Below are 25,491 nucleotides of genomic sequence, written 5' to 3'. Positions count from 1 at the left end.
AAAATGAGGAAACTGAGGCCAGTATAAGAAAATTAAATGCCAATTAATTCAGCGCCAGGGTGAGGTTCTCTGTTCCGGGAAAAGGGAGCCAAAGAAGTCACGCTGACTTCCTGGGGCAGGGGGTTTATGGCTAGGAGGAACGAGCAACAGCTGGGTGCTCTGAATGGGTCCAGGGGAGCAGGATTGAGACAGGGTGGGCTGCTATTGGTTGGCGGGTCATTGGGCGGGTTTTCCGGTGCGAGAGCCAGCCAGGGTTGCATTAGCCGGAGCCTTCCAGGGAAGCCATGCAGCAGAGCTAGGTGCCAAATGCAGAGCCTGGTGCCGGGTGCAGAGCCTGGTGCCGGGTGCAGAGGTGGGTGTGTCCGGCCTCCTGGTGAGGCAACCGGCCTTATAATGGGCAGCAGAGAGGGATTTCCTCCCTAATGAGGTTTGTATAGATAGTGGTTCCTGCTCTGGCCAGCAGGCCCCGCTCCTAGTAAGGGAGTGGGACTTTCTGGCATAATGAGGAAGGCATGGGAGAAAAGTATATGGTACCAATATTTCCCAGCGAAAGTCCAATTTACACAGGCCAATTTATAAAACTGCTCCAGAAGCGTAAAATTCTAGGGAGAGGCCATTAGAACTAAAGAAGGCAGGCTGGGCCCCCTCAGCTGAAACAATACCCTCAGGACCCGGGCCTCCTGTCCCCTAACCCATTTTCCATTGTAGGAAATTGCCCTTAAGGTTGTGACACCTGCCATTGACTATCTGGGAACTCTAACCAGTTTAACTATGATTTTCTAGATGGAAAAGTTCTGCCGTAGAGACAGCCAATCCTAAGCAAGACAAATTATACACCAAACAAAGTCCCATAGCCTTCAGCTTCTAAATTTCCCAAAAGGTTCTGCCAATTGAAGTCTGACTCCACAGGGGAGTTGAACCACGCACCTTTACCAACTGTGCTGATAGACCACTTATATTGAAGTAAGGCAGAAAGCTTTCTAAAGCTTATTTTGAATAAGAATGCCGCACCCTAAGGCGGCGTGGCCTGCCCAAAGCCGGGTGGGGCTGATAGCCAGCAGCTGCGTCTTTTCTTTCAGTCGGCCCACCCAGAGAAAAAAACCACTTGCAGCTATGGGTTTAAAAGCTACTTGCAGCTGCTGCTGGGCTGGTGAGTTCCCCCGCCCCCGGGGCTTTCGGTTGCCAAGTTGACCCCGCCAGAACCACGTGCACGCCTGGGCCACTCCCCAAGCCACTGCCCACACAGGGACCCACTGCCGCAGGCGAACGCCCTGGGGAAGACTTTTTTACCCTGCTGCCTGAGACTGGGGAACACCGGAGAGGCCTGCCAGAACCACGCACGGGCCACTGTGTTCCCCGACCCTTGCAGGCTCGGGTTGTACCTCACCCCTCCCTGCTGTTTTCTCCAGCTGAGGGCTGCGTGGCTCAGTTCCGCCCTGAGGCTGGGCTGTTCCCGGCTGCAAGGAGCAGAAAGTGGGGGTTGGGGGGTGCTTACCCTTTCCACCCCACAGGCTCCCGCAGGTTTTGGTCCCAGAGATAATATCTGAAGAATAGAGACGGAGAGGGAAGGCCGAGAGACAGCTTGGAGGTAAAAAAAAAAAAAAAAACTGTGCTTTTAATTCTGGCTGGGCAGCACCACTTAAGACGGGCTGGGTCAAGTCTCCAGGCACCCCGCTCAGGTGGCCACAGCCCTGCCTGGCTGTGGCTGCTTCAGGTGTTCTTAAAAAGACAGGACAGAATGGGGCTGGTTTTACTCACGATTTTGAAGTCTTCTCTCCAGCTGTACCCCTCTCCTGGCTGTACCCCCTTTCTGGTGTACCCCTCTCCTGGCTGGCTCGCCTAAATGTAATATTGGGGTTCAGGGGTTCAGGGTGCCTTCAGCTCCCTGAGAGAACGTTTCTCCAGGTTCTTGGCCGCCTGCTCTCTCAAGAATGAGAGAGGGGACCACGGCACAGTGTGCAGCAAATGCCAGACCCTAAAGTGTTTGTAGAAAGTGATTTATTTAAAGAGAGAGAAAAACTGCTAACTCTCACACTGAGTGAGAGAATCCAGAAAGATGGAATCCGGGAGAGGAAAGCAGCTTCCACCCTGAGTGGAAGGGAATAGAGAGAGATGGAGTTTAGGAGGGGAAGACAGGCTTCCACGAGAGAGTGTGGAAGGGGACTCCAGAGGGGAAATCCAGGAGAGAGAAAGATGGCTTCCACAAAGGGAGTGTTCGTGGAAGGGGACCCAAACATGGAGTCCGAAGGAGTGTGGAAGAAGGGGACTTTTAACCTGGGAGATACCACCACCTCCTCTAAGACCCCAGGCCAATGAAAGGAGTTCCTTAGAACTTCCACTGGAGTGATTGACTCTTAGTTTCTTCCCTTGCCAGTGAAATTCAAACACAAACCATTAAATCTCCTGGATGGAGAGAGATTGGAGGGGGGCATGGTGTTGGGAAGTTCTTGCCCTTAAAACTACTCCTCTTTGTGGATGCAGAAAGAGAACACATTCCCTCATGACCGTGTTGGCCAGGCTGGTCTCAAACTCCTGAACTCACGTAATCTGCACCTCGGCCTCCCACAGTTTTGGAATTACAGGTGTGAGCCACCATCTTGGCCGCCTTTCCATCTCTTATCACAAGTTACAATTAAACAGTTATTTATTTGCTTCATGTTTACAGTCTGTCTTCTCAATTGTTTGTAAGCTTTGGTTCAGAAAAGATCATACTGGTTTGCCCAACACCACTGCCCCTGCACCTTCCCCAGCATCTGGCAGATGGTTGGATTTCAGCTGTTGAATGAACAAAGAATGCATGAGTGCATGATGGATGGATGGATAAGTTCAGGGGTGCAATTATGTGTAGCATGGTGGTGATGCCCAGGTGGGAGGAGAGATGATACGAGGTGGAGTCTATGAGAAATACTCCCTAAATGGAGACTCTTTCTTTATATCTTGACCTCAGTCTTAAATAGGGATCAGTTCATAGAAGCTTTAGGAGGAAGATTTTCACACTGAGCTTTCACACATGGAAGAGCCATTTAAAAGTGAAGTGAAATGCAATGGCAGTAATTATTGCTCTGTTTCTGGAGGTATTCCAAAACCAGCTAGATGATCTGCCAGGAGTGCTGTGGCGTGGGGAGCAGATTCCTGCATAAAAAGCGTTTGGTCCCTTGACGTCTTTGGGATGCTTTCTGCTAACTGGTGCTCTGATTCCAAGTGCTTTTTCTTCTGTTGAGATGGAAGCAGCATTTGTATAGTTTGCTCACTTTCTTTTATTCCCCTAAATATGCTATTGACTGATACGTTTCTTTACTCTGTTTTCTTCCTCTGGGAATATAGATGAGGTCTTGTCTGAAAACTTTCTGGACTACAAGAACCGTGGAGTCAATGGTTCTCATCGGGGCCAGATCATCTGGAAGATCGACGCCAGCTCGTACTTTGTGGAACGTGAGTATTTTGACCATTCTTATGCCTTGGCAGACATGGATGAGGCAGAATTCAATTGTTTCATTATTTGTTCTGCTTCAATGGGGCCTCTAAAAGAGAGGTGCAGATTTAAAGAGATCCTTAAAAATATGTTCAGTAGTAAGTGGTGAGGTCTAGGGCAGTTGGATAAAAGCCACCCAACCAGCCCAGAGGGCTGCCCTTTTAATACCAAGGAAGAGTTGGTTCCTGTTCATAAGCCCCTTTGGCTCAGTTCCCTTAACTTTCACTCCATGGCTCCTGCAGGGTCATCTCCAGCATGGCTATAGTTAGATCAGCTGTTCTCAACAGGCAACCTGCCTTCCAGCTTTGCCTTTGCTTGACTCAGTGTTTCAAGGCTTCCTGCCCATGGTCCCGGTCTTTCCGTGATTTTTCACATTTTGCTCTGACCTTTGGTTCTAGCCACAACTCCTCTGGAGGGCTGTGAGACATTGGCACTGCCAGCCTATGTCTTTGATTTTTAATCTACTGACGTTTCTGGATGATTAAACTTGCTATCACGTATCTTATTTATATATTTTCTAAAATTTTCTTCTGCCTTTGAAAATAAATCATTTTCAGAGTTATGGCAGGCTTTTTACATGGGTCCCCATACTGGTGTATTTCTCATTGCATGAGGAGATACCTAGATGGGCTTCACATTTGCCAGCTGAAGGAATGCACAGCTTACCTTCAGTCCACAGCTCCTTCTCCTCCACTTGGTTACGGAGTGATCTCATGGACAAACTTCTTCATGCTCTTTATGGTTCTCAGCAGATGTTCATTCAGTGTGGCCTGTTGGAAAGGAAATGGAATGGTCTGTTATTCCAGCTATCCAGTTCTCAGAGGAAAAGATGCACAGCTAGGAATCTGAAGTTATCCATTGTCATTTGACTTGTGGTCCAAGAAAGACTATATCCTGAAGCATATTTTGCTTTCATTTTCATTCACTCTTATTTTCATTCATTCACTTGACAAACGTTTTTATAAGACCTGCTATATTCCAAGGACTACAGATGTAAAGATGAAAGTCCTGGTGTCTGTCTTTGAAGAAGCTTATGGTATCTCTGCTCCCAGCAATGACCCAATATCGCTTTTTTGTGTTGGCTAATGCAGGGTGAATAGGCAAGGAAGAAATTTTTATGCTATCAGGGTGTAGAGGGAACATGATTTTATATGATATGGTTTCTGGCCCTTGTCTTTGAGATAGGCGTAATAAAACTCCCAGCAAGAGAATTTCTTTTCTTTAATACTTATCTCCCTGGCTCTGGCTTTTCTCCTCTCTAATCCATACCAGGCAAAATCCCTTAAGCCCGATTCTGCTACCATCTGCCCCAAAGCTCTATGGCTCCTCTGTCCTACTGCATCAGCTGCAGTCGCTCTGCTTAGCTGCCAAGCCCCAGCATAAACTCACCATCAGCTCACAGCCCTACTTCTCCATCCTCCCCAGCAGACACCCTTCACCCTAGTCATGCTGACCTCTCATTACCCTACAAACAGCATCATTCAGCCTAGGAAGTGTGGGTTTGTTTGGGGTGTAAAGATCGCTCCAGCAAGTGGTACCTGATGCAAACCTCCTAAATTTCAATAAGAACAGAAAGGATAAAAACTTGCATGAGTAATGATTATTAGGCATAATAATAGTATGTGTGCACAAACCTTCAATGGAAGTTTGGTAAGAGAGGTTTTTCTTTCTTACGGTGCACCCATTTTTTCCCTTTGTGCTCTAATTAATTGAGAAATAGACAGAAGAACCCGTTTTTCGGGTCAAAGTGAAGTAGCAGTCCTCAATGGTGCTAGCACAAACACAACTTGCAAGTTTTTATCTTTTTAAAGTCAGGGAGATAAATATTATTAAGGAGGAAGAAATCTCTGGGTGGGAATTTCAATATACCTGACTCAGACTCAAGAGGCAATGACCACATCCCATACAGCCACATCCCTTCTACACTTTGTTGCTATATGATCTCCTGGCTGTCTCCTCGTTTGCATGGGCCAACACACCAAAAAAGGGGGAATTTGTGTTGTAAACTAATCCAGCCCTAGTGCCATTCCCTTCGAGGCCGTTTGATTTCTGTAACATGTATAGAACATTTATGGTATATTTATTCCAAATAACCATTTCATATAATTGTCTTCATGGGCAGTATGAAAACACACTTTTAATATTATTAGAAAGACATTATAGGCCAGGCATGGTAGTTCACACCTGTAATCCCAGCTTTGGGAGGCCAGGGAAGGCAGATTGCTTGAGTCTAGGAGTTCTATACCAGCCCTGGCAACATGGCAAAACCCCATCTCTACAAAAAAATTAGCCATGTATGATGATGTGTGCCTGTAGTCCCGGCTACTTGGGAGGCTGAGGTGGGAGCGTCACCTGGACCCGGGGAGATGAGTCTGCAGTGAGCCATGATAGCGCCACTGAACTCCAGTCTGGGCAACAGAGTGAGACCCTTTCTCAAAAAACAACAAAAAGACATTATAATATAAAAGCAGCTCTTTATAATACATAAAGATCATCATAATTGAATGAAAGCATATTCAAACTTGGTCAAGCAGCAGCATCCTATAAAAAACAAATGGCTTGATCGTCCATGGTGGCTCACACCTGTAATTCCAGGACTTTGGGAAGCCAAGGCAGGAGGATCACCCAAGGTTAGGAGTTCAAGACCACCCTGGCCAACATGGTGAAACCCTGTCTATATTAAAAATACAAAAATTAGCCGGGCGTGATGGCATGCGCCTGTAGTTCCAGTTACTTGGGAGGTTGAGGCAGAAGAATCGCTTGAACTCAGAAGGCAGAGGTTGCAGTGAGCCAAGATTGTGCCACTGCACACCAGCCTGGGCAACAAAAGCGAAACTCTGTTTCAAAAAAAAAAAAAAAAAAAGTGGCTTGCAAAAAGCATATTTCAAATAACTGAAAGTTGAACACTTTAGATAATGACATTGTAAAAATGTTTTTGTGTGGGCTTAGGAAGGTGCTGCTCCTCAACCTACCTGTTTGACTAGCAATGTCCCAGTGTTTGGGGAATATCAAATAAAGTGAAATGGGAAAGGCAGGTATTTACATTTTGCAAATCTATCAAATGAGTGATCAATATATTAAGAATACATCATTCTATACTAATGTAATATAATTTGTCAAAAAGTAAAAATTTATCAAGACAAAGCTTGAATTTGCAAATGATTAGAGTATTAACTCAGGGCACATATATTAATATAGATCAAGTAAATTAAAATGCTATAATGAATTATAGCTTTAGGGATCTGAATGCATTAAAATTGTATATAAGATGCTACATAAATTTATATGTTATGTGAAATAATTCGCATTTTCATAAAGGTATGGCTGAGAAGGGCCAAATTAACAAGTGGGGAGAGATTGACCGTATGAAACGTTCTGTCCTTCCATAACATATCCAAGCATCAAAGCTCCTCTTGCTGTAATAAAAATGCAGAATCCCAGCCACGATCCAAAGGGCTATAGAAGCTTTTGTTATGAACTAAAAATAAGAGTCTTTGTAGTCTCCCAGCAGGAATAAACACAATTAATCTAACTGGTAAATTATACTCTCTTAAAATTAAAAATAATTTTGAAAACATGAAACATTGGCCAGATTTTAAACACTGAAGTACAAGAGAAGGCCATTCTTCCTACATGGGGATTAAATCAAATTAACATAATAAAATAAAACGAGGTGTTCCTTTTATTTTGATTTTTGATTTTTCTCTTTTTTTTTTCTTTTTGTTATTTATTTTTATGAGAGTGGAGGTATATTGCAGATGACCTGGCATCTACTGTGTTCTAATAGCACTTTTCTTTGGGGATAATGATTCAATTTAGGAGTAGGTAATTGCTGTTGATTTATACAACTTTTAATGGTCTGACTAACTCAGACTTTGAAAGTACCATCAAATTAGGAATATTTTAAATAAATATTTTCTGCACTCTCCAAGGAATAACATACTTGATAAAAATCCTAAAGAAAATAAAGCCTGAATCATTTCCTATCCTCTGGCATAATTTTTCTCTAGTGGGTACGTGGCTATTTGACCATAGTATCAATGGCTATAATATATGAACTGTAAAGATACAAACTTTAAGACTGACAGAAGACAGACTGGTGAAATTTTAAGTTGACCCATCCTATAAAATTATACAATCCTGTATTGTTGTAGTAACTCAATTATCATTTTTTAATACATGCAGTTGGGCATTGCTGGCCCATCTCAAACCTTCAGAGGGAGCTAGCACAGCCCTTGTTCGCTGCATACTTTGTCAGAGTCCTTCCAAATCAAGGCCCAGAACACTGAGAAGATGAGGTGGTTCTGAAAAGAGGGTATCCTTGTCTTGATCTCTGGCCCAGATCTGCTTTGTATGCCTCCCTGTCCATCCAATTTTAGTAGGAAGTACTGGGCAGTGTGTCTGGAGTGACCTCTGATTACTGCAACGGGAGCCCACTGCCAAAGGGGCTGCCCTTCTACCGACCTTGGATTCTCATCACTTTCATGGGCACCGCCCCCTCACAGCTGTCCAGGCATAAACAGGAAATCTGGAGTCATTTTCAACCTCTTTGCCTTGCCTTAGTGTCCTGCCCCCACCAGTCAGCACCACCCATCCCGGATCCCATCTCACCTTCCCGGTCAGTCTCAGGCTCAGCCCGTCTCTCCCTTCGCTTCCTCGTGTGGACACCTGGCTGGATGCACCCTCAGGTTGCTGCCTGCTCTAGTCTCATCATTCCCTGCACCCTTCAGAAGAACACCCCTCAACCTTTGTAGCACACCATTTTTAATCCTTTCCCATCATGCTGTCTGTCTCAGTCCATTCAGGCTGCTATAACAAAATACCTTACACTAGGTAATTCATAAATAATAGAAGTTTATTTCTCACAGTTCTAGAGACTGGGAAGTCTTTGATCATGGTGCCAACAGATCCACTTCTGGTGAGGGCCCTCTCAGCTTCAAAGACGGTGCCCTCTGGCTGTGTCCGCATAGGGCCAAAGGGGCCTAAGGGGCTGGGACTCCCCTTCAACCTGTCTTACAAGGGCATTAATCCCATTTCAATTCTCATCTCATATTTTAAAAACACACAGAGGCTCCTGATTATACATAACAGAAAATCTAAGCAGCCAACCCTACTGTCAGTTTGTAATGACTCCTGCTTGACCATGGCAAGGTGAACCTCACACAGGTGGGGCTGTCGGGATCCACCTGCTCACTCTGCGCTTCAGGCAGTGGCTTCCAAGCCAGAGGCAGCATGATGGCCACGGCGACTTGGGGCTCAGCCCCATGCCCGGGGATCCCCTCTAGACTCTGAAATTCTGTTTCTTCACCTATAAAATGAAAGTGATGTACATCCCCTACAAGGTGGCCCCATGAAGATGACCTGAAAAAGCCCAGGAGATGTGGCCAGCCATGTGTCTTGGACAGCAAGAGCCCAGTCAACACCAGACCCGCTGCCATAATTAGAGGACTATGAATTAGGGATTATGGGTTTCCTCTGAGAGGAGTCAGGGTGGGAACGTACATCCGGCTTTTATTTCTGCTCTGGGAACAGACATATTGGTGCCTTGGTGACAGTTGTGACATGAACGGCTTTATGCTGAGAGTTTTCTGTGAGGAAATCCTTTGCAGCCAAAGCTGGAGAGTGAAGGGTGCTGGTAGAAAAGCAGGGCTCCAGGGGATCTGGCTGCCTTCTCTTCCTTGGCATTCTGGAGCAATGTTTCCCAGGATAAGCTCGCTGGGGCCAGAGGCACCAGCACTGAGATTAGACACAGGGGCGTCATCGGGCCACAGTCCAGATGGTCAAGGTGACACATTGTTAGAGCCTTTTATTTGAACTTGGGCATGTTTTCACCAGGACTGCTCTGCCTTTAGAGCCAGCGTGGCTAAGGACTGCACCACGGGCTGCCATTTTGAGTCACTGTTGTGTTATTTCCAAGGAGATGTCTCAATTTACTCTACAATAAATATTTGGGCCATAGGCGCTAAGCTCTTAAGAAAGTTAAGTCTGCGTGAGGAGACTGAACCCAGCCTGTGCAACATAAAGGTGTGATCACTGCACTGCTTCACAGGTTTTCTACTAAGGAGAAGTATGGCTCCTTATACGTATCTGCATAATAATAGGCATATTTATACTATTGTGCCATCTGATTTTTTTATAGAACTCCCTGGAAACCAAGACTCCCCCTGCCACTGCCCACCCACTCTAGGACTATGCTAAAGTGAAATCATGGTTAAAATTGCACTGGGTAACAGTCAAAATTTGAGTTGCTTATATTCTTACTTGTGTTTCTTAAATTTTAGGGAAAGAATATACAGTTCACAGTGATACTGCTGAGATTCTTTTTCTTCTTTCGTCTGTGTCCTTTCACTGCACAATTAATTCCCCTCCCTGGTGTCCCTGCCACCTAAACTTCTCCATAAACCTACATTGGGTTACAGCTCATACTCATGTTGGTCTTCCCTTCCTTCTTTTCTTCCAGTTTTGCTTTAAAAGCCCAAAGGCATTAATCTTGCTAGAGAGGCATCCGTTGGGCTGGTAGAGGAAGGAGCTCAAACTGTCCAATCCATAATCAGGCTGTCAAGCAGCCCAGAGTGAATGTGTTGGAAATACTCATACAGTGATAATGTTGTCCCTTTGAGGTTATCATGCAGCATGTGATATCATATGTTAGATATTATATATCCTGTATGCTAATGAGATGTAGAAAGAACATAACAGTGATCAAAGAGCAAGATTGAAGGCGCAGCAGGGCGGGCATTGTGGCACCATCAGAGCCACGTGCAGGTAGGGTGCCTCACAGCTGTGTGGAAGGAAACAGAGCTGTGTCTGGAATTCAAGACAAGCTGAGAAGCATAGGAAAGATCTGAGTGCTTAGACTTTATGTAGTCTACGAACCATTAATATTACTTTAGTTTTGGGATGACATGATAAAACGGATTTGGGGCCAGGCATGGTGGCTCACACCTATAATCCCAGTGTTTTGGGAGGAAGGGGCAGGAGGATCACTTGAGCCCAGGAGTTCAAGTCCAGCCTAGGCAACAAAGTGAGACCCCATCTCTACAAAAAATAAGTTTTTTAAAATATTAGCTCTGTTTGACGGTACACACCAGTAGACCCAGCAACTTGGGAAGCTGAGGTGGGAGAATCGCTTGAGCTAGGGAGGTCTGCAGTTTAGCCGGAGCAATTGAGCAAGACTTTGTCTCAAATTAAAAACACAAAAAGGGTTTGTGACTATTCATGCAAGGCGACTACATGGAAATATATCCACCTTCAGCAATCCCAGCCAAGGCCTGCAACATGGGACACAGAAGAAGCAGAGAACTAGAGGGGCTACAGTTGCTGCTGGTCCCTGTCTGAACTGCATGGGGCTGCCAGAGGGCAGTCTGACAGAACACAGTCAATAAGACAACGGGGCGTGGCAGGGGACGGCCTGGCCCATGTGGGAAGACAAGATGCAGCTGTCCAGTCACTTCTCAGCACATCAAGGATTCCATTGCATCTGGGGGACATCAAAATTGACCTGCAGTCCATGGAGGTCTCAGTCCCTCAGATTAAATAACAAAGCGTGACTGAACATTATTATAGAAAACAGCCAGAAAGATATAACCAGAACATTCAGTTCAGATTCACAGCAATACAAAACGATGGGGCAGGCTTCCAGACAGCTACATGTCAGATCTTCCCAATGAGAAGAAAACCCTCAGTCAACATAAATAAAGGGTCAAGGCCCTACTAACCCAAAGCCAGACTTTCTGGATTAACCTTGAGTTGTCACGTCAGTGTGAGAACATAAGATATAGTTGCCTCTCTTATCCCTATTGTGCTGGAGGCCTGCTAGGGACCCTGCTGGTCTCCAGGGAGTCAGATCTAGCCATGCAGGCTCCCTCCCTGCATGTTGAGGCTCTGGCATTACACTGGGGAGACAACCATGTATTTCTTTTTTTGCCTTGTGTGAAGTAGTATGAATAGGAGCCCTAGCCTGACCTTGGGTCAAGGACCTAATCACCTCCAAGTTACAAGGAATATCTGGACTCAGGGCAGGTAGCACACAGAGGTGGGAAGGGGTAAGGCTGGGCTGGGTGAGACAGAATTGAAAATCATTCCAGGGAAGGAGCCCAGGGTCAGAGGTTATAGGCAGATTAGACATAGGCCTGCAGAGCACACAGAGCTATGCCAATGCTTTAAGTAGAAAAGGCATTCCAATTAGACTTGCATTCTAGAAATTGGATTCTGGCAGAAGTGTGGAGAGAAGACTGTAAGGTGCTGATGCTGGAGGACTGAGACCACCAAGAAGCTATGGTGAGAAGAAGCTATGGCATAAAAACTCCTGGAATGAGAAAAATGGAAGAGGCTGATTTAGAAAGAGGCTTAGGAGGTAAGATCGACATGGTTTGATGAGGAACTGGATGTGTGCCTGGATGTGAAAATAATTGATATAGACTGTGAGAAGAGGAGAGTTGAGGATCAAATTCCATGGAGGAGGAAGAGCAGGAAGAACAGAGAGATCCTCAAGTGCAGAAGGTTAATAGTGGCCATAAATTCCTTGATGCTTCTCCCACTGAGAGACAGGCTTCATGTCGCCTCCCCTGGGTGGGTGCTGTGACTTGGGCTGGTTTCCAAACTAAAGTGCCAACTTCTAGCCTAGGCCTCAAGATGCTAAAAGTTTCCCCTTCCTCCCTCTTGGGACACTCACTCTTAAAGCCCTGAGACAGCTGGGCTGGGAAAAGCCCTCACTAGCTGTATTTGGGGATGTATGACAAGAGCATGCTGGCAGGCCCAGAACTTCCAGCCATCCCCAACCAGGCAAAGAGGCCATATCAGATGTCTAGCCCCAGCTGCTGTCAATGGCAACACCATGTGAGAACTGCAGGAGAGCCGCACTGCTGAGCCCACACCTCACAGAACTTTGAGAGATAATAAGAGTGCTGCTGAAGCTGTCATGTTTTCAGTTTGATGGTTATGCAGCCATAGTAACCAGAATGCCAGGGAAACCATGAAGAGTGCCATCCAAGGCCCTGGAATTCAAGGGAGGAGAAACCATCAAGGGTGTCGTCATTATGACCTGCTGAGCACCACAGAGTCACAAGATATGGAAGTCACTGCAGAGGGTGGCCATGTGGGGGCTGTGGGCTTTGTCTAATTAATTCATGCAGTTGGTGAGAAAGTCTGTAGGCCGAAGGGTAGGGTTCCTGGTTTGCTGGAACTCTCCTGATCTGGGCCCTGATAGTCCTGTGTCCCAGGAAACAGCTCAGGCCTTTGGCATGCTGGAGGGGTTGGTGACCCTCTGGTGAATCTGCGTTTATAAAGAAGAGGCCAGAGGAATACAGTAGTCCTGTGGTAATGAGAGTGGCTCTGAGAAAGTAGCCAAATAAGGAATAAAATTAAAGGGAGGTATTTTAAAGATCAGGGGAGGCTTGCACATGTTTATAGACTGAGTGGAATAGGCCATAAAAATAAGGACTCTCGTTAACTCAGTGCTTACAGGTATCAACGTTCTTGGCAAGAATGTTATCATGAGGTGGATGCCATCACTATTGTATCCAATAAGAAATCTTATTCTCCCAGCATTGTGGGTGGCTTGCCTAAGGTTCAGAGTGGTGGAGCTGAGATCTGAGCTCAGGATTATCTGTCGTCCTTCAGCACCATGTTAGAGCCCATGGCAATGTCAGAGACGTGGGACACTGAAGGGCAGTTTGACGGACTGAGGGCTGTGAGGAGTCAGAAGGCAGCAGGACCCAAAGAACAGTTATGGGACAGGCCTTTCCCAGAAGCCCTTGACCGGCTAGGGGTGGGATGACCAGACATATGGATAAGGCAGGTGGCAGGTGGCAGGTGCAGGATGGGAACAAAGAGACAGGAAGAAATGTGTTTCTGCTGACCACTCTACAGTGCCCCCTTTCCTAACAAGAAGGGAATAAGAAGAAGAAATTGGAAGAGCTCAGGAATGATTTTCATCTACACAGAAGAGGTAGAATGAAATTGGAACTCTACGGAAAAATAAATAAATAAATAGCTTCTTCTCTTCCCCCTCAAAGCCACTCTACACACAAAATGAATCTCTTTTGTTCAAAATCACAGACACATAAAGCTAGAACCTCACCCGGGCTGCTGAGACCCTCCAAAGGCTTCAGCGACCCAAGGAAGGGACTGTTAGCCCATGTTGATCTCCGCAAGATGGGTAGTGATCCCCGGGGACGCACATAGGCCACATTCCTGAAATGGGGCCTTGCTCTAAGTGCCTGTGGCAAGTGGGCGTGGCGAGAGGCCAAATTTGGCAGGCAGGAATGTGGGACAGACAAGGGACACTGACCTAACTAACATGCTGTGTCTGAACCTGCAGCCAGGTGGGTGAGGCAGTGTCTGAAGGGTATGGCAAGCTGATCACCACGGTGTCCAATTACACAGACAGACGCAGCAGATGGAGCAAAGGTGGCTGCAGTCATTTTGGGATTGTGGCCTGTGCTCATCCTGGAGAAATGTACATGGGCTGCAAGGTCCAACCCCTGGGCTATTGTTTGGGGTAAGGCTACTGTCCTCAGTAGAGGAATAACACTGGTAATAACAGCAGCTAAACTTCTCTGAGCCTCCTGATGTGCCTGGCATCATGTCGAGCTATATTGCCTCATTTAATCCTTATTGAACCCTAGATGGCAGATATTTTTATTTTCCCTTTTTGTTAATGAGGAACACGAGGCAAAGGAAGATAATGCAGCCTGTCCAGTATTCACAGGTAACGAGTGATAGGACTGGGATGGGAACCGAGGCAGCCTGCCTTCAGAGACTGCTCTTTAGCCACTGTGATGTCCTGATAAGACCAAAGTAGGCCAATAGGGGTCCCATGACTAAGGTAGAGAACTAGGGCAAAATTCTGATCCCATGGAGGGCTACAGTACTGGCTTATCCAGTGGAGAGAACTTTGAAGTAGGAGTCATTCCTGGGGGCTTTACCTCCCTGGTATGATAGGCAAGGAAATGTGGGGGAGGGGGGATGATGAGAACACAGACATCACTAGACAATCACACTCTACCAAAATGGAGATCTGGAAGGAAGGTCAAGGTGGTTAATGTGCAGCCTTCCTCATATCCAGATGATCCCAAGTGGGGAGGAGGCTCAGTGTATCCACCATAAAAAGCTGTAGAGAAAGTCACATTAAAAGATAAGGCTACACAGGATTTCATCATTTCCTCACATATAAATCCAGAATCGCCCCCATTTTGGTGTATTTGTTACGTATGGATGGATACCATTCGTATATGCATTTATAAAAGTATTACTTATTCCCACAGAAAATTTGAGGAAAAGATCAAAGCAAAATTCATCTATAATTTCAATACCTAGATAACATTTTAAAAGAGTGTTTTATTGCTAGTACCATCTCCCCTTAGAGGGCTTAATAAGTATGTATTCAATTATTTAATTAATGAATTAAGCTAGTGCTCAGTATTCCAGTGCAGGAAGCATGAGACTCATGCTCAAGAACAGCAGCAGTTACATCTTATCTTTCCCATAGATTTTCCTGAGCCTAAAAAAGTTGAGTTTCCCTGCTAGAGGAAGAGGCAGGGAAATATGGGCAGAGGGAGGGGGCCAGATGGTCTCTGGGTCAGCCACAGGGAGAGAACAGAGTCAACTGACCTATCTACCTTCGCCTTGTAATCAGGAGGTGGCAGAAATGTACCACCTTTGAAAACAGAGGACTTTGCGCTCTGTCAAACACGGCCCAGTCCACACTCAGCATCTGACCAACCAGTTTAGTGACTCCTCCTCTCTCCATTGGGGCCAGGAAACGAATGTTAGAAATGCAGTGGAAAGGGAGAGTTTTCCCTTTTTTCACTTCATTCACACCTCTTCTGACCTATTGAGTATTTCAGCCAAGTCAATGGTTGTGCATAGCCACAGCTAGTTTTGGTAAGGATAGAGATCTATGAAGCTTCAGAAATACTGTCTGAACATATTGTATGCCTTCCCGTGTACTTTTTTTTTTTTTTTGAGATGGAGTCTCACTCTGTCACCCAGACTGGAGTGCAGTGATGTGATCTCCGCTCACTGCAACCTCCGCCTCCCAGGTTCAGGTGATTCTCCTGCCTCAGCCTCCCAAGTAGCTGGGATTACAGGTGCGTGCCACCGTACCTGGCTAACTTTTTTTGTATTTTTAGTAGAGATGGGGTTTCATCATGCTGGTCAGGCTGGTCTTGAACTCCTGACCTTGTGATCCACCTACCTCGGCCTAACCAGAGTGCTGGGACTACAGGCGTGAGCCACTGTGCCCGGCTGTTCCCGCATACTTTCATAGCTTCTGTGCACCTTATCTACCTAGGACCAGTTCAGAGGTCACTCCCGGGACTTTTTGACATCAGCCAAGATAGTTCTCTAGCCAATGCAAGACCATGGTCAAATGATACTAGCTACATTGTCCACATGAGCTTTGAACAGCCAGGAAAAAGTTCAGAGTTCAAGTAATACAAAAATGTACCAAACCTCTTCCAACCTGTTGTCAATGCAGCCTTCTCTGTCTCATGTATCACACTTTCCCAAAATTCTAAAGTCAATATGGTACCCAAGAATATTGAAAAACCTACCAAAACCCACAAAATTTAGACACAAACAACCCTTATCTATTACAGCAGCTGGCAATCTAAGCCCTGTTCCTTCTCTCTAAGCAAAACCAGAGTTACAGAACCTGGTCCATATTTAGACCTACATTGTTGGTACCAGCTGTGTCACCCAAGGAAAGAGGGCAGACAAAAAGCAGAAAAGAAAAAGGAGGAAATCATCCTTGTTTATTGTCATCACCAGTCTCTTTCAGGTTTTTCAAGGTTTATGAATTTAAATCCCAAATCAGAGAACCCACCTTATAAGGGAGAAATTGAGTCATTATGCTTCTCATGTCCTTTGGGGAAAATATAGTTACAAATAATCCACCCTCTACCAGAGAATGGCATATGAAATACTCTATCTTTATACAAAGTCTAGAAATTTGGACCTATAGACACAGCCTTTTCTTGGAACTTCTGTTCCTCTCTCTCTCTTAGTATTTACCCCTAAAAAGAAGAGGCTTATTTTACAATGTGAATTTTCTATGACACAGAACATAAATTTCTAGTGAAAATTAAACCCTTAAAACCTGCCTAACCCTTCAACAATGAAAAGGATAAGTATTAAAAGAATATGATGAAATATTTTTCGGAAGGGGAAGAGTAAATTATGTAAATTCTTTTTAAACAGTCAATAATAGAAGGGAAAAAGCAGAAAGAGTATGGGAACATGTGGAAAAAAGTAGTCAAAATAATCTACAATTAGGCCTTGCCCTTACTTCTAGACTAATCACCAGCAGTTCCCAAATTAGAGAAAAATTCATGTCAGGCAAACTCAATGTAAGAAATGAATATTAAAGCATCAGAACCAGTTAAATTGAAGTCTAGCTGCTTGACACATATGAAGTGATTATGGTGATCTTGCAACCTCACTGCTATAGACTAATGTTTGTGAGGAGGCCCTCATAATGGAATTAATGCCTTTATAAAAGGAGGAAGAGACATGATTTCTCTCTCTCTGCCATGTGAGAACACAGCAAGAAGGCAGCCCTCTGCAAACCAGGAAGAGAGCCCTCAGCAGAAACCTAATCCACCAACACCTTGATCTTGAACTTTCCAGCCTTCAGAACTGTAGAGAAAGAAATGTATGTAGTTTAAGCAACTCAGTCTATTTTTATAGCAGTCCAAAATGACTTAGATACCCACAGAACAAATTCCTGCAAGATTTGGACTCTTTTCTTTTTTCCCTCCTTCCTTCCTTCCTTCTTTTCTTCCCTCCTTTTTTCCTTTCTTTCCTCTCTTTTCCTTTTTTCTCTCTTTCTTCCCTTCCTCCTTTCCTTCCTTCCTTTCTTTCTTCTTTCTTTCCTTCCTCCTCCCTTCCTTTTCTTTTTTTCCTCTTTCTCCCTTTCTTCCCTTTCTTCCTCCATCTCTCCCTCCCTTCTTGCCTTTCTCTTTCTTTCTCTCTCCTTCCTTCCTTCCTTTTCTCTTTCTCTCACTCTGTGGTGTGAGAGAGTGGCTGGAGTACAGTGGTATGATCATAGCTTACTGCAGCTTCAAGGGCTCATGTGATTCTCCTGCCTCAGCCTCCTGAGTAGCTAGGACCACAGACACACAACACCATGCCCAGTTACTTTTAAAAAGTTTTGTAGAGATGGGATCTCACTGTGTTATCCAGACTGGTCTCCAACTCCTGGCCTCTACTAGTCCCCTGCCCCTCAGCCTCTTATAGTGCTAGGATTACAGGTGCGAGCCACCACTCCCAGCCAAGATCTGGACTCTTGAAAGAAAATCCAGCCTCCTTCCCAGGGCTCTATGCAGACCATGACTTTTTCTTTTCTTGTTTATTTTATCTTATTTCATTTTAAATTTAGGGGTACATGGTTTGTTTGTTATGAGGATATTACATGCATAATAAAGAGGATTTGCCTTCTAATCTACCCATCATCCAAATATTGAACATTGAACTCGATAAGTAATTTTTCAGCCTTTATCCCTATCCTAAACTCCCTGCTTATGAAGTCCCCAGAGTCTATTATCTCCATCTTTATGCTCATGTGTACCCACTGTTTAGCTCCCACTTTTAAGTGAAAACATGTGATGCCTGATTTTTTTGTTTCTGAGTTAGTTCACTTAAGATAATGGCCTCCAGCTCCATCCATGTTGCTGCAAAAGACATAAATTTATGTTTTATGGCTGTGTAGTATTCCATGGTGTATATGTACCACATTTTCTTTATTCAATCAACTATTGGTGACACTTAGGTTGGTTCCATGACTTTGCTATTTGAATAGTGCTGCAATAAACATAAGAGTGCAAATGTCTTTTTAATTAATGATTTCTTTTCCTTTAGTTAAGTACCTAGCAGTGAGTTTGCTGAATCTAACGGTAGTTCTATTTTTAGTTATTTGGAATATCTCCATACCGTTTTCCATAGAGGTTGAACTAATTTACATTTTCACCAAAGTATATGAGTGTTCTCCTTTCTCTGCAACCATGCCAACATCTGTTGTTTTTTAACTTTTTAGGTTATAGCCATTCTGACTCATAAAAGATAATATCTCACTGTGATTATAATTGGCATTTCTCTGATGATTAGTGATGTTGAACATGTGTTTGTTGACCCCTTGTATTTCCTCTTTTGCAAAATGTCTGTTATACCCTTTACCCAGTTTGTAATAGAGTTGTTTTTTCCTCGTTGAGTTGTTTGAGCCATCTGATAGAGACTGATCTCTGAGCCTACCCAACAAAGATGTATTTGAGAGACTCAAGGTGACAACTCTAGGTCAGTCAAGTGGCCAAGAGCCCCAAGGTGACATCTCTAGGTCAGCCAAGTGGCCAGTGCATGCTGGACAGCATGTTGTGGAAAGGCACACGCCATTTCCTAGGTGTTACAGGATGGTATGTGCATGTAACTTCATTTTCCACCTTTTCTTCTAACAGCCGGACACTAACCTGCTTCATCACAGCATCTCAGTGTCCACAGATGCCCTTCCTGTATGGCCTCTCTAACTCAGCTAAATAGCCAAGATCAATGTCTCCCAAGAGACAACAATTCCAGCAAATTCTAAACCTACACACATTATCTTTTTGTGAAATTTTACCCCAATGGAGTACAATGTCCCTTTTTATAAAAGAAACACTTGCTGTGAGGGCTGCATTTTCAGTGTCAGGGGCTCCTTAGAAGGACCCAGCATCCAGTTCCTGCACCCTGAATCTGAATCAACTGCAACAGGGAAAAGCAACTGAATATGTGCCATGCCAGATGGCCTGGCATATGTATGTGCTTTGAGTTGCCATGTCCTATGTGCCAGAGAGCCAAAACTGGTTTCAGGCAACTCAGTCCTCCACCATCTGACTAGCCAAGATTATTCTCTCCACTTGGATTGAAACACAGAGACCTACTCCAGTGATCCAGGATTAGGGACTTTTGTGGCACAGAAGGCACTAGACTCAGTGATGATATTACTGCTGCTCTTGTCCTTGGCCTGGGAAACACTGCTGGGATCCCCTGCCTTCATCCTGAATGTTTGGGGTAGGCTTAGAAAGTACCCAGCTGGTTCCATCCAGCACAGGGCACTGCAGCATCAGTGCTGTGTGACGTCCTGTTTTCAATCCTCATATTCTTCGCTTTTGCCTTCTATATCCCTCACTAGGGATTTTTTATTAGTCTTTTCAAAGACCCAACTTTTTGTTTTCTTGATCCTCTATATGTGTTTGTTTTCTGTTTAATTACTTTCTGCTCCTTATTCTTTATCATTTCCTTCTTTCTACTTTCCTTGGGTTTAATTTGTTGTTCTTTTGCTAATTTCTTGAGATTGCTGCTTAGCTCGTTGGTTTGTAGCCATTCTTGTCTAATGTATGCAATGAGACTGTCAATTTTCCTCTAAGCAGTTTTTATTTTGCTTTATTTTGGTAAAAATCTTGCTGAAGCACAACACACACACAGAAAAGTGCACAAATTTAAGTGCAGAGCTTATGAATTTTTCAGAAAGAGAACTCGTTCACGTAAACACAACCAAATCAAGAAGCAGAGTTTTACTCACATTTTAATCCATTCTGTTTCTCTTCATCCTTCTCACACATCTGTGTTTCTGTCTGGAAGTCTGGGATCATTTTCCTTAAAAAAAAAAAAAAGAAAAAAGAAAAAGCTCCCTTTAGTATTTCTTTTACTGCAAGCCCACTGGAGATAAATTATCTCAGTTTTTGTTTGTCTGAAAACATCACTATTTCACCTATACCTTTGAGAAATAATTTCATAATATATAGAGAGAACTTAAGGTTAGATGCATTTTTCTTTAGCACTTAGGAATGTCATTTCTCTATCTTCCAAACAGTCAACAGTTAGTCTTTTGGTCAAGCCTTTGAAGGTAACTATTTTCCTTCCCCGTACGCTTTTAAGACTTTTATCTTTGTTTTGGGATTTCATTAGTTTAATTATGATGTGCTTAGCAGAGGTTCTTATTTTTATCCTAAGGCGTATCCTGAAGCTTAATGATAAGCTATTATCTCCTTAAAAGTGCCTTTACCCCATTCTCTGGAACTGCAATTATATACAGTGGATCATTCTATTGTGTTCCTCTGTTCCTTTTTCTCTATGGACTTTCTACCTTTTTTTCCTCTATCTTCTTTCAATTCAGATATTTTCAGTCGGCCTAGCTCCCAGTTTACGAACCGTCTGTTATCCCTGATCTGCTGCTAAACACATGTATCAAGTTCTTAATTTCAGTTATTCTATTTTTCAGTAATAAAATCCTCACTTGATTCTTTTCTATTGGTTTTAATATTCTAGCAAAGCCTGTACTTACATATCTATTTTCTTTCTTTCTTTTTTTTTTTTGACATGGAGTCATGCTCTGTCACCCAGGCTGGAGTGCAGTGGCATAATCTCTGCTCACTGTAACCTCCACCCCCAGGATTCAAGCAACTCTTCTGCCTCGGCCTCCCGAGTAGCTGGGATTACAGGTGCACACCACCACACCTGGCTAATTTTTTTTTTTTAAAGTAGAGACGGCGTTTCACCATGTTGGCCGGGCTGGTCTGAAATTCCTGACCTCCGGTGACCCGCCTGCCTCAGCCTTCCAAAGTGCTGGGATTACAGGTGTGAGCTATTGCGCCCAACTTCTAATTACCTTTTAAATCTGCAGAAACTCTGTCTGGGGGTGGTGACAGTAATCAGCACTGAAATGAAAACAAAATGCGTTTTTCTATTGTTTTTGAGTTTAGAATTGGTCCCCTGACACATGAAGTATTTTCCATAAATAAAAGTTACAGTGTTGTTCTGCATATTGGTTCATTTTAGTCACTTTTGCTACGTTACCATATTTAAAGACATTAACATGGGATTTATTCTTCTAAATAAGAAATTAGTCAAGTAATATACAGTTCTTCATGTAAAAAAAAGTATATCAGTTATCACAATTACTTCAAAAAGAAGTTGCATTAACCATTTTTTATTCAAATAACCAGACAGCTCATAATTCAGCTATTAGAGAAGCATGACTTCATCACGTGACAATTTATATAGTCAGGCAAATGTGAAATTCTTAAAAATACAAACATCTGTTTATTAAAAATTTGTGACTTTTCTAGTTTTTTTCAAATTAATTTAATTCTAGTTTCATTTTAATTAATATAACCAGTCAGTAACACAGCATTCTAATCATGAAGACTTTGGAAGTATAAATCCAATGAAGATGATACTTGTACCAAATTATAAAATTTTGAAAAGCCAATATGACATTCTGTAATACAAGATTTTTTCTGTTAGCATCATATATTTAATGATAATTTTACTGCAAAAATATCATTTGAGTAGCAAAAACATCATGACTTTCAGGGCTGTTTATAGTAGAGCAAGGGTTTGTTCATTATTGTTTTGGTACAATTTGATATGGCTTTAAAAAGTGTATCATTTCATGCCTTTGAATGAGTTCTTAGACACAAGCTGCTAAAATTAAATGCAGCAGGACAAGTATGTATAAAAAATGACTGTTTCATTCTGGCGTTGGTTAAAAACCAGAGACCCATGCCTGAGAAGCTTTAACATTTTACCTTAAGGAAATTCAACAGGTAATATCAGTTTTTAAGTTAACATAAATTTTCCAATGTTTACTATTAATACTTACACTTACGGAGAATCATCAATGTTAGATGGCTCATCAGCAAACATTACTTCCATTTATCCTCATTTATTTGAAAGCCCTTTACCCTTCGTTTTGTTTTGATCAAAAGTCACAGCCTTTCTCTAAGCTGCTTATTTCTTAAAATCCGTTTAATTCATAAAAAGAAATGCAAATGGATATATTGCCATGTAGGATAGACTGGCAGGGCTCAAGTTCTTATATAATTCATGTTAATCATTTCTTTAAAAGTACTGCTCTTACTATTTACTCTTGCTGAAACTAAATACTCTTCAGACTCCATTTATACCACATTATTGTACTGTTATCAATCTTTTTGGGCATTTAAAGATATACTTTCTATTCCTCCTAGATAACTCTTGAGGCTAACTCTTTCAGAGTAATTATAGCTTTTTTGGTTAAAATTGCTTTTCTTGGGGTTTGAGGATATAGTCTCACATCTATTTTGAAGTAGACATGACATATTAGATTTGAGTTCATTATTCTTAAGAATGTTTCTACATAGATAATTTGGTTATTTCTGCAAAATAACTGACTTCACAATGGAAGACTGTGCTGATCTATGTCTGTCTAATTCATCAAGCCTGATTGTACCCTGGTTCATATGATTTGAGTGTTTCTGTACTTGCAGATATTTTAACACATGGGTAGCTAAAAACTCATCATGAAGTTCAGCTATTCATGGTGCTGGCAAACTGCAACGTCTGGGCAACAATATTCTTAAGGCTTATTTTTATGTTGACAGATATCTCCTTTCAGCAATTTCAAGTTCTCATTCCTTTGTCTTCCATTGTTTCTGTTTTTGTTATGAAGTCATGTGTCAATACGATTGTTGCTCTTTTGAAGGTAAGCTGGCTTTTTTTTTCATTGAATGATGATGTTTTTTTCTTTCTTTTTCCTTTTTTTTTTTTTTTTTTTTTTTACTCTGATGTCTGATGCTTTGTTCCTTTTGGATTCACAGGGCATTTTGAATCTATATATTGATGTCTTTCAATATAGCACCATCATCTCTCCACTCTCCTTTTGGATTTCAGTTACCTATATTTTAGACTACCTGTTAGTATCCTGTGTGTTTCTTACTCTCTCATCTATATTTTTTCATCCTTTTCCTCTGCATGCTTCATTCTGGATTTTTTTTCTGACCTATATTCCATTGTCTCCCCTACGTTGTTTAATCTACTGTTAAACCTGTCCATTGAGTTCACTATTTGAAAATTAGTTTCTCAGAATTTCTCACACTCAACATTTCTGTTTGGTTCATTTTATAGGCGTCATTCTTTGCTAGTAGTATCAATCTTGTCTTCTTTTTCCTTGAGTGTTTTAAGTATATGTTCAGTGACATCTACTTGCTTTTTGTTCTTAATTTAGAAATGGGACTTTATTTTGTATAAAGTTTTATAGTCTGCAGGGTGGCAGTTCCACAGGCTGAGAAGTATAGACTCCAGCAGAGACCGGAAACAGGCACTTTGAGGGAGGTGAGGGCAGAAGAGGAACTTATGTTGAACAGTTTGGCCAAGTATACATATTTAACAGGTTATAGCAGAAGCTATGAATATTCACAAAGGGGGCCCTAATACATGCGTGTTGAACAAACATGCATGTAACATACAACCCAAGTTCACATTAGGGTAGAGATGTAACATTTAAATGAATTACTATTGGGCCCTATACATGAAAAGCTAAAGCAGGGACATAGAGGCATTCAGGTGTGCACCCTCTGTAAACAAGCCAGAACCAGTCAATGGTTGGTGGTCTCTTATCGGAAGTTACTGAAATCATTCCCTTCTATGGTTTTTGTTTTTGTTTTTTTTATTTTATTTTATTTTTCTATAAGTTATTGGGGTACAAGTGGTATTTGGTTACATGAGGAAGTTGTTTAGTGGTGATTTGCAAGATATTGGTGCACCCATTACCCATGTATACACTGCAGCATATTTGTAGTCTTATATTCCTCATCTCCTTCCCACTCTTCCCCACAAGTCCCCAAAGCCCATTGTATCATTCTTAGGCCTTTGCATCCTCATAGCTCAGGTCCTACATATTAGTGAGATCAGACAATGTTTGATTTTCCATTCCTGAGTTACATCACTTAGAATAATAGTCTCCAGTCTTATCCAGGTCACTGCAAATGTTAATTCAGTCCTTTTTATGACTGCGTAGTATTCCATTATATATATATGTATGTATGTATGTATATATACACACTACAGTTTCTTTATCCACTTGTTGATTGATGGGTATTTGGGTTAGTTGCATGATTTTGCCATTGTGAATTTTGCTGCTATAAACATGCCTGTGCAAGTATCTTTTTCAAATAATGACTTCTTTCCCTATGGATAGAAACCCAGTACTGGGATTGCTGGATCAAATGGTAGTTCTACTTTTAGTTCTTTAAGGAATCTCCACACTGTTTTCCATAGCAGTTGTACTACTTTACATTCCCACCAGCAGTGTAGAAGTGTTCCCTGTTCACCACATCCACACCAACATCTACTTTTTTATTATGGCCATTCTTCCAGAAGTACGGTTGTATTGCATTGTCGCTTTGATTTGAATTTCCCTGACCATTAGTGATGTTAAGCATTTTTTCATATGTTTATTGGCCATTTGTATATCTGCTTTTGAGAATTATCTATTCCTGTCCTTAGCCCACTTTTTAACAGGATTGTTTGTTTTTTTCTTACTGATTTGTTTGAGTTTGTTGCAGATTCTGGATATTAGTCCTTTGTCAGATGTATAGATTGTGAAGATTTTCTCGCACTCTGTGGGTTGTCTGTTTACTCTGCTGACTGTTCCTTTTGCCGTGCAAAATCTCTTTAGTTTAATTAGGTCCCAGCTATTTATCTTTGTTTTTATTGCATTTGCTTTTGGGTTCTTGGTCATGAAATCCTGGCCTACGCCAATGTCTAGAAGAGTTTTTCCAGTGTTATCTTCCAGAATTTTTATAGTTTCAGGTCTGAGATTTAAGTAATTAGTCCATCTTGAGTTGATTTTTTTTTTGTATAAGGTGAGGAGAGATAAGGATCTAGTTTCATTTCTCCTACATGAGGCTGACCAATTATCCAAGCACTATTTGTTGAAAAGGGTGTCCTTTCCCCACTTTATGTTTTTGTTTGCTTTGTTGAAGATCAGTTGGCTATATTTAGATTTATTTCTGGGTTCTCTATTCTGTTCCATTGGTCTATGTGATTATTTTTATACCAGTACCACACTGTTTTGGTGACTATGACCTTATAGTATAGTTTGAAATCAGGTAGTGTGATGTCTACAGATTTGTTCTTTTTGCTTAATCTTGCTTTTGCTATGTGGGCTCTTTTTTGGTTCCATATGAATTTTAGAATTGTTTTTTCTAATTCTGTGAAGAATG

The 25,491-nt window shown here is 42.5% G+C and overlaps 1 protein-coding gene across 10 annotated transcripts in view; it reads left to right on the top strand.

Annotated features, from left to right (window-relative positions):
- Positions 1-25,491, top strand: part of HECW1 (HECT, C2 and WW domain containing E3 ubiquitin protein ligase 1) — a 454,797-nt gene that overhangs the window by 207,344 nt on the left and 221,962 nt on the right. For all 10 annotated transcript variants that reach the window (XM_032244417.1, XM_032244423.1, XM_032244418.1 and 7 more), the window contains one exon: positions 3,325-3,432. In XM_032244417.1, the coding sequence (XP_032100308.1) occupies positions 3,325-3,432 (108 nt within the window). The remainder of the gene's footprint in view (positions 1-3,324; positions 3,433-25,491) is intronic.

This window comes from Sapajus apella, unplaced genomic scaffold (assembly GCF_009761245.1).
Source record: "Sapajus apella isolate SASKATOON/1434 unplaced genomic scaffold, GSC_monkey_1.0 scaffold54, whole genome shotgun sequence".
NCBI classification, from domain to species: domain Eukaryota; kingdom Metazoa; phylum Chordata; class Mammalia; order Primates; family Cebidae; genus Sapajus; species Sapajus apella.
This window is presented reverse-complemented; position numbering and strand designations above follow the sequence as displayed.